Below are 10,176 nucleotides of genomic sequence, written 5' to 3' on the forward strand. Positions count from 1 at the left end.
GCTGGGATTACAGGCATGCACCACCACACCCAACTAATTTTTTGTGTATTTAGTAGAGATGGGGTTTCTCCATAGTGGTCAGGCTGGTCTCTAACTCCTGATCTCACGAGATCCACCCATCTCAGCCTCCCAAAGTGCTGGGATTACAGGCCTGAGCCACCGCGCCCAGCCAGAAAACAAGTTAAATGAACCCTCTTTTTATAATCCACCATTACAGAATATAATTTTTGGACAGTCTCCACATATTTTTTTCTGGTTTTAAATAGCAAACCTGGCTTAGCAGATAGAATCCTTGTTAGTTTTAAGAACAATTAGTTTTGCAGCTGCAGGTAAAATGACTTATAGGAATAAAGTTTCAAGCATGCTCCTTTCAGTAGGTTCTCTCATTTGGTTGCACCTTTTTTTCTGACTAGACAAAACAAGTTTAATTAAGGAATCACTGAGGGGCATCTACTGTTTATCAATGCACAGAGCAGGGAGAGGAGAGTGAGTCACTTTTTGCCCCGTATCCAGGCTTTCCCAGCTCTTGTGCCTGTAGTCTCCCTGCAGCAAACATGGATGAGCTTTATCAGACAACACTGGTGCCTCCAAGAATTTGTTCCAGGTATATCTGAGCCTGTATGGATGCTGATGAGGGAAGTAAGATCTGGAGTAACTATTGCATCTTCTCCTGAGTTTATAGTGCTGAAACTCCAAACCTGAAAACAGAAACAAAAGTAATATATAAACACAAATGCCATTTAAAAGTTACTCTCAGCTGACTTTTCTTTGCTTTTTTATTACCACTTTTACATACCATAATCAATTTTCTATGTGAAATTTTCAAGAAAAAACATAAGGGTAAACAGCAGGCAATCAAAAACTGCACCTCTATACCTCTGAACTATCCTTTAATGAATGGGAGTAAATATAATCTCAAAGATAAATAAATATATAAAAGGGTCACAACTCAAATTTTTACATACTGCTCCTTGGACTTTGAAAGTTTTAAAATGTAAACTTTTGAATGTTAAATATTATGGAAAGCAATATAGGGCCGGTCCATAGAGCTGGGTAATCACAGAAAAGTAGGATATTTTTTTCATAGAGAAAATAAGTAGTGCTAGCAGAGTTCACCAAAGTTGTAGAAATTTACATAGTCATTATGGTGGTTGGAGGTGGGTGGGGGTGGGAAGCAGGGTCGAGATTCATGCCTTACCCTGGTTCTCATGCCATGCTTTCTCCACCAGGTGGAACAAACTTCCAAGTCTTTTATACTTAAGATCTTCTTTTCTAAAGAGTTTGCTTCTTCAGAATCTTAGAATCATGAAATATTAAAGGTAGACAAAGTCTTAAAGCTATGTTAGCCTTACTCCTTTATTCTGCATATCATGAAATTGAGGAAAAATGGGTGGTTTCTCTATAAGCACAAAACTAGAATCCAAACTATAGGCTATATTGACCCATTCTTCTCTACCTTGATTCCCACGGTGTTTTCAACTTTAATTTACAATGTTTTTCTCAATGGAGACACTGTTCACAAAACACTTCCCAACTAGGCTTAAAAGTGATACAAATATATGTCACTCAGTCATGACTAGATATAATGAAAATACACGTTCAGACACTTAACTATTAATGATATTTGCTCTCCCATTTATCTATTCAGCAGCTGATCTCAAATCTCATCATTTTATAATATATCTGGGTGATGTATGAAACTGATTACCATTTATTTTTCATAAAAATGCTGGTAAGATTAAAGATACCCAAATCCCCAAAGAAATATCAGTAACTTTCATTTTTTATAAAGAGGTTAGTAGGTCAGGCACAGTGGCTCACCCCTGTAATCCAAGCACTTTGGGAGGCTGAGGTGGGCAGATCAGAAGGTCAAGAGATCAAGACCATTCTGGCCAACATGGTGAAACCCTGTCTCTACTAAAAATACAAAAATTAGCTGGGCGTGGTGATGCACACCTTTAATCCCAGCTACTCAGGAGGCTGAGGCAGGAGAATCGCTTGAACCCTGGAAGTGAAAGTGCAGTGAGCCGAGATCATACCATTGAACTCCAGCCTGGGCGATAGAGGGAGGCTCTGTCTCAAAAAAAAAAAAAAAAAAATATATATATATATATATATATATATAAAATCTATATCAATCCCTACAACCCTCAAATTATAAAGGAAATCATAGATATATAATGGCTAGGTATATAGGTGGAAAGATGAGAAAGAGAGAGAAGAAGAGGATTAGAGATTAAAAACATATCTAAGAAACACACATAACTTTTGTATAGCTTTCCACTTCCCACTGAATAGAAAGAATAGTTCAGAGGCACAAAAAAAAATAATAATAATGACAGCCCCAACAACAAAAATGCTTGAGTAACAGTTATTATCTAAAGAAATAAAAAGAAATTTGTTTTTTATCTCATTGGTTTACACAAGGATAAAATTTTATGAATTTTATACTATCTCGGCATTAATTTTTTAATGCGGAAAACAATTTGGAATGAGACGGAAAATATGTATTAAATAAATTTTTCCCCTGGGCTCAATAGTCTTGAATATATTAATACAAAAATAAAACAACAAATCTTTGAAATTACTTCTATAATTCTATCTACACATCTATGTAACCAATGAATATCACTAAGCTTTAAGTGTCATCATGTTCTGTTGCCTGGATCTATTCTTTGTAATTTTGAGAAAGTCATACACCCTTTCTCAGTCTCAGTTTATGTATCTATGAAATGGAGATAATTACCATTATTTAACAAGGTTATTATAAAAAGTAAATTTAGAAATGTATGTGAAAAGACCTAGCATATTACCTTATACACAAGCACTTAAAAATTTTCCCAGCACTTTGGGAGGCCGAGGCGGGCAGATCACGAGGTCAGGAGATCGAGACCGCAGTGAAATCTCGTCTCTACTAAAAAATACAAAAAAATTAGCCGGGCGTGGTGGCGGGCGCCTGTAGTCCCAGCTACTCGGAGAGGCTGAGGCAGGAGAATGGCATGAACCCGGGAGGCGGTGCTTGCAGTGAGCCGAGATTGCACCACTGCACTCCAGCCTGGGCGACAGAGCGAGACTCCGTCTCAGGAAAAAAAAAAAAAAAAAAAAAAAATTTTCACTGTGTCTGAAACTTTTCCACATAGCAAAAGACAGAGATGCCAAATTCCACAATACATTTGTCACATCCATGTGTCCTCAGAGGAAAAATAACCAGAATAAGAATCAGAATCTCTAGATGCCATTATCTGCTCTGGCGTTATTGCATATGTGATCTCAGCTGCTTCATCTACCTAGAACATAAGCCCTCCCAGGAAGTCAGTCCACAAGAGTATGGAGTTTGGTCTCGTTCACTCATGTAGACATTCAAAGAAGATTTGCTAAATAAGTAAGTCTAATGATGAAGGAGGTTGCAGTAAGTCATTGATTCAAGGTAGTGGCTCAGGGTAGATACAGGGTGAGAATCCTATGTGACTTTGAGCACACACAGTTCCTTATCCTCACTGATTTTCAGTTTCCTCAACAGTAAAATGACACAATAATGGCATTCAATTTCTGAAAGTTATTTGAGGATTCCATGGAACAATACATCAAATGTATAAGTGTTTCCTGCCACATAATAAATTCTTAAAAGAGTGGACTTAAATTTTCATTATTATGACCACAACCTTGGTATTCTAACATTCGTGAATTCCCTTACTGCAGTTTCTAAAAATGTGCTTACATGTCAGCACGTTAACCAACTAAATAATTTCTTTCCTTTGCTGTTCATGTTAGGATGGCCTTATGGTGCTGTAGACATTGGGAGAATTCCCACTCTAAATTTCCTTTTCCTGTATTGTACAAATTCTTCACTGCTGAAATCTAAATTCACTGAGTATACCTACAAAATATAATGTGAAAGCATCACAGTAGCCCAGGTTCAGAATTCATGGAGCCATTCTCGCACTCTCCAAATTATGACAGAGCCACAGCTTTCATGAAAAGTTTAATTTCGGTTTGTTTATACAATTTATAAGTGACAATAAATATAATAGATACAATTTATAAATGTCTCGTACTTTGGCTTCCTCCTGTATTAACATGGGAATAGTCTTACTATTTGTGCAATTGTTTTTATTTGCCTGTATTTTTAAGTAGCCCTTTGAGGCTTTCAAAAAGTTTTTATAGACTTTATATACTTAAAAGGAAACACAGATATACAAACACATATACACATACAAACATGCTCACACATACAATCATAAACAAAAAAGGGAACATGCCATGCCTAGTGAGATAATTTGGGAGCTAAAAAGTGTCCCTGGCAAGGTTTCTGATTTTGAGATCATATTCCTTTATTCTTTTCCTTCTTCTGCATTAAAATTTCAAGTCAAAACCTCAATACTGTTATAAACACCTCAAAAAATGCTTGGGCTCTCCAACTTACTATTACCACTCTTGCAATTGATCAGCTCAGGAAAACCTTTGCTTGTCATTTTGTTGCTGTTTGTGCTTGCGATTAGTAACATTCTTAATCCATGGTTTCCTTACAGGATGGTTTGTAGGCCCTTTGCTGATTAGATTAGTTCTACTTTAATTAAAAATAGATAATGTATTTGATAAACCAGGCACACATAAATTGAAATACACGGGAAGATAAGAAAAGGAGGAAGATGCTGATATTAAGTTTTCCTTTTTCCAGTTTATCTTACGTGCAAATATACCCCAAGACCCTTTAACAAACAGATACACTTGGATCATCAAGTTATTACATATACCCATAATTATTAAGGCTGAAACTTTTTTCTTTATTTTTAGATTAATAATAAAACTAATTTGTCAAATCCTTAAAAAAACATTCTTAATCTCTACTTTTATAGAACTGTGTAGGTAACTTTGTTATAGCTCTTATTATTTGCATTTTAGTAGTTTACATGTTAACAGAGTATAAAGTGTTCTGAAGCAGGAGGTTGATTTTTGATTCCTACTAGAGAGCACAGAACTTGCATACAGAAAATAATCAACACTTTTTTGTTTAATTAGTGAAGGAATTAATGGCTTTGCCCCACACAAACAGAAACGCCAAACTCTAAACTTACTAATGCAGTTGCACCTCATTATTGCAGGTACTGGTCCAATATGGCTGAACGAAGTGTTTTGTTTTGGGAGAGAATCATCTATTGAAGAATGTAGAATTCAGAAATGGGGGACAAGAGCCTGTTCACATTCTGAAGATGCTGGAGTCACTTGCACTTTATAATGCATCATATTTTCATTCACAACTAAGAAATCGCTGCTCAAAAATGATTTTATTACCTTGTTCCTATAAAATCCATTTAATCAATATTTAAGAGATGAAGAATATCGCCCAAATAATATTTTAAATTACAGGATTAATATATTGAACACCTTCATACTTACCATTTTATGTCTATATTTAAATCATTTTAACTTCTATAGGTTTTTAAATGGAATTTTCTAATATAATGACATATGTTGAATTGAACATACTGAAGTTTATAGCTTCCAGATTACAAAGGCCAAGGGCAATAGAAATGCATACCAGTAATTGGCTCCAATTCATAATATGTTCACCAGGAGATTACAATTTTTTGCTCTTGTCTTTGTAATCTATTTAGTTGATTTTAATTACTTTATGAATAATGGAAGGGATCAGAAGATATCTTTTGAGTCTAGATTGCAAAATCTCAAATCCACACATATTATTTTAAAAGAAGAATGTTATCCAACTATTAAGATATCTCAATGTGCAATAACTTGTGTATTAGATATCAATGTTAATGATACGTCTTGGCCATGATGGACTAGGGAGCTCATTTTTCTTGTCTTGTACTGACAACTGTTTAATTGAATCATGAAGTAAATTGAAAGCAGGACATATGAGAAAACTGACCATCATTATATTTGTTCAGATAATTGGTGGCTCAAAAATGCCACTTAACAGGAAGCTTAGTTTGTTATGCGTTTTAAATGGAATAATTAGCTTGTTACAATTCTAGAACATGGTGTTTAAAATCTGAATCTAATTAATCCATTTTAACAAACAGAATGCAAACATCTTCAGTGCAGAAGGAAGAGAGGTTGCAACTTTTTGGAGTCTTTTATGAAGTCAGTCAACATTTACAAGCGGCGGGGGGAGGGGGAACATCTTTAGTCCTAAAGGGACAATAACTCTGAGCATGCCCCAAAAAAGTAGCTTAGCAACTTTTTGTTGGTAGTCAACCCATCCCCAGGGCCATAGTGTAGAGTGTGAAAAGCTACCCTGAAACCCAGTAATTCTACCCTGAAAGTGACTGCAGAAAGGCCAGTAGTTGATATTAAAGCCCAAATGAATTCAACCTCAGCCCTGAAAATAGCAGAATTCTCAAGTTTCCTATAACCAGTTCACAAAAAAATGTAATTGTAAACTAGTACTATTATGGAATTACTCTACTGTTCTTTCTTTAATAGCGGCAAATGAAAGCATAAGCTTAAGCACTTTTTCATATTCTGAAGTCTCACCACACATAATAACCAAGTGGTAGACTCACAACCGTCCAACTTAAAAAGGCAAAACCTTACCTTGGAATTGGAGTTACTGTAAACAGCCTACTGAAAATGAATTTTTATCATGTAACATTCTTCTACTTGTTTAACATTGCTGATTTTCTCTGACAGCATAATTTTGTGGTTAAGAGAATGAATTCTGAATGTACACTTTCTGTCTCAAACCCTGGCTGTACTTTCAGCTAGTTAATAATTCTGTGTGTTCAGTTCCACTATCTAGGTATTTTCTTCAAAAGGTAAATACAATGGTTTCTGAAAGAATCATTTGCATTATCAGCCTGTTTGGGATGTATGAGATCACTGCCTCTGGGTTGTTAATACTGTATTGCTGTATGGTATATGTATGCTGATTTACCACTTATGCATAGATAGTTATATCTTTAATAAGTAATCTAAAAATCCTTTTTGTATTTGAGAGAATCTACTAAGTTCAGTCCAGTCGAGAAAAGAACCTAATAGCACCAATACAAATTGAGGACTTAATTTACTTTGGAATGCTGAATTGCATTCACTCCATTAAAAAAAAAAACAGAAATTTGCTATTTGGTTTTTTTGAAAAAATAGCTCAGCTGACCAGAATGAATGTATTCTACTTGGTGAGCCATCTAACATCACGTTAAATGCAAAATGTATATTTAAATAAGAGAAGAAGAAAAAAGACCAAAGGGATGTAGAAAATAAAGAATAACCATTAATATCTAAGGGCCAAACATATTCCACCTAAATTATCTAAATAGTTTCAAATCAAAACTTTCCATTTTTTCAAAACGTATAGACCATAGTAGTTTGTACTTAAATAAAGTATTACATTAATTTGTAATGTGCCTGTTACAAATAATATACAGTTGACCCTTGAACAATGCAGAGGTTGGGAGCACTGATCCCTTCACAGTGAAAAATCCACATATAACTTTTGACTCCCCCAAAACTTAACCACTAAGAGCCCACTGGTGACCAGAATCCTTACCAATAACATAAATAGTCAATTAACACATTTTTTGTATTACTAATACTGTCAATTAACACATTTTATATGCATGATGTACTGTATTCTTACAATAAAATAAACTAGAGGAAAGAAAATATTAAGCAAATCATAAGGAAGAGAAATATATTTACTATTAATCAAGTGGAAGTGAACCATCATAAATGTCTTCATCCTTCATTGTTGTTTTCATATTGAGTAGTCTGAGAATGAGAAAGAGGGGGAGTTGGATTTGCTGTCTCAGGAGTCGTAGAGGTGGAGGATCCATATATAACTGAAACAGTACACAGTTCAAACCCATATTGCTTAAGAGTTGACTGTAATAATATTTGCTATTAAGAGTAAAATGAAATATTTGTACCCTCAGTCATTTGTTTGATCAGTATGGCAGTGATATGTATGCCCAAAGCAATCACAGTCAAGAGATACAAATTTACCATCACTGGGTTACAATGATAAGCATTATTTACTCTCCAGAGTTGGAGAAGCTCAAGGCTGGTGAAGCTTAAGATGCCATGTTAACTAAATAAAATCAAGAATCTGGCAGAGAGGAGGAAAAAGTCAATGTTTGTCAGGCAGACAATTAACAATGTTCCCTCAGAAAAGCACGATTAGGAGATGATTATGTTGAGATTTTTTTAATTCATTGAGACACTAGATAGGAATTTTAGGAACATATGTTTGGCACTAGATGTGGCTTTGGCTTTTAATCACACATATAACCATAGTATAGCCTGATTTTTTTCAACTATGTATTTTCTTTGCACTTTTTCTTTATTGAATGTTAGGTAATACATTTTTAAATGTTTTTTTCTTTAACCACACCAATTTTCTGGTTACATAACATAGTGAAATATGTATTCCTTTCTGATATTTATCAGCTATTTTCCTTTGCAGAGTAATTTATGTTTAAAACTCTTAGAATTTATATTTTTAAAATGTTAATATCTTAACAAGAACTTATTTTATGTATATGTTATTATTGAGTACATTTACTTAAACAAAAACAAAGAGCAATATTAACAAAATGATGGAGTAGGCAGCTTCATGAATCCACTCCTTTAGAGAAATATCAAAAAATAAATAGTGGCAGAATCAACTTTGTCAGGACTCTGAAAAAAGTCAAAATTTTACAGCAAATAAGCAAATGTTGCGTCAAGAAAAAGGCAACTTTGAAACAACAAGAAAGTTTGTGATGTTTTTGCCTGCCTTCCCCCTACCTCCTCCTGGATGCAGCAGTGTTGTTTGTTTGTTTGTTTGGTTGGTTTTGGTTTGGTTTTTGTCTTGAGGCAGTGGTAGGCAGTCTACATTCATAGCTTGGGCCCTTGGTCCCTGGTTCCATAGGAAGCAAAGATGACCTTCTTCACAAATGGTTGTGTTTGTCTGTTTTAATCTGTCTAAGAAATTCCTTGAAGGACTGATGCAAAGCATTCAACTCTGTTTCACTTAATTTTGAATTCAGGTTGGTAAAGCAGTGTCCATTGCTCAAAAACACTGTAAGCTGAAATAACAACTCTCAAATGCATGGGTCACAGCATTATAGTTGAAACATGAAATAGAGAGCATAAGGCCTGGTAGCAAAAGCTGAAGACAGTTTCTTTGGGAAATTAGGATGTTCAAAGAAAATGAATGCAGGGAAATTTAGAAAGCCCCATGCATGCCCAGGGCAAAACACATGCCTTGAAAAGAACCTAAGCTTTCACCTTGGGCTGATCTCTAGGATTAGTGCAAATCTGGTTAAGTGTTGAAGGCGTGCCCAGACTCAGAAACAATCTGCAAATACTGAGAGAGATGGATTGTTGTTGGTTGTTGCAGATTTTGTATTTTGTCTTTTATTTCTGTTTTTAGTGCTTGGCATTCAAAAACACTATCTTAACACAAAGTAAGGAACAGAGACTCCAGTGATCATCAACAATAAGGAACACAGTCTTGGTAAAAATCATTCAGGATAGTCACAAAAAAATAAGCAAAAGAAATTAAAAGAATGGTCACTGAGGAAGTACAGATGTTGTACCTACTTGACAAAGACATTAAAACAACTGTCTTAAATGTGCTTTAAAAAGTAATGGACAAAGAATGTAAGGAAATAAGAAAAACAATGTATTAGCCATATTAGAATATCAATAAAGATACACAAATTACAAAAAATAGAGCCAAACAGAAACTGCATCTGAAAATACAATTACTAAAATGAAAACATTATTAGAGGGCTTTAACAGCAGATTTCAACAAGCAAGAGAATCAGTTCATCTGAAAATAGGACAATTTAAATTGAGTCTGAGAAGCAGATAGAAAAAAAAATGAAGAAAAGTAAAAAGAGCTTAAGGGACATGTGGGACATCATCAAGTGGGCCAAAATATGCATTATGAGAGTCCCAGAGATAGAAAGTAAAAGGAAGAATATGTAAATAAATAATAAACAAAACTTCCCAAGTTTGATGGTAGGCATGAATCTACAAGCCCAAGAATCTCAAAAAACTCCCACACCAAGACAAACTGGTCAAACTGCTGAAAGAAAAAGAGAATCTTTAAAGTAGCAAGGGAGAAGCAACTTGTCATATACAATGGACCTTCAAAAAGATTAATAGCTGATTTCTCATCAACAGAAACCATAAGGCCAGAAGACATTTGGATGACATATTTAAAGT

At 34.7% G+C, this 10,176-nt stretch overlaps 1 protein-coding gene across 10 annotated transcripts in view; it reads left to right on the plus strand.

Annotated features, from left to right (window-relative positions):
* MSR1 (macrophage scavenger receptor 1) overlaps window positions 1-9,594 on the plus strand; it is a 526,719-nt gene extending 517,125 nt beyond the window's left edge. For 9 of the 10 annotated variants that reach the window (XM_063613221.1, XM_063613216.1, XM_063613217.1 and 6 more), the window contains one exon: window positions 5,103-9,594. In XM_063613221.1, coding sequence (XP_063469291.1) covers window positions 5,103-5,236 — 134 coding nt within the window. In that variant the 3' untranslated portion in view covers window positions 5,237-9,594. The remainder of the gene's footprint in view (window positions 1-5,102) is intronic. The other variant, XM_063613205.1, reaches the window with a different exon arrangement.
* Window positions 9,595-10,176: the final 582 nt, after the last annotated feature.

This window comes from Symphalangus syndactylus, chromosome 1 (assembly GCF_028878055.3).
Source record: "Symphalangus syndactylus isolate Jambi chromosome 1, NHGRI_mSymSyn1-v2.1_pri, whole genome shotgun sequence".
Taxonomy (NCBI): domain Eukaryota; kingdom Metazoa; phylum Chordata; class Mammalia; order Primates; family Hylobatidae; genus Symphalangus; species Symphalangus syndactylus.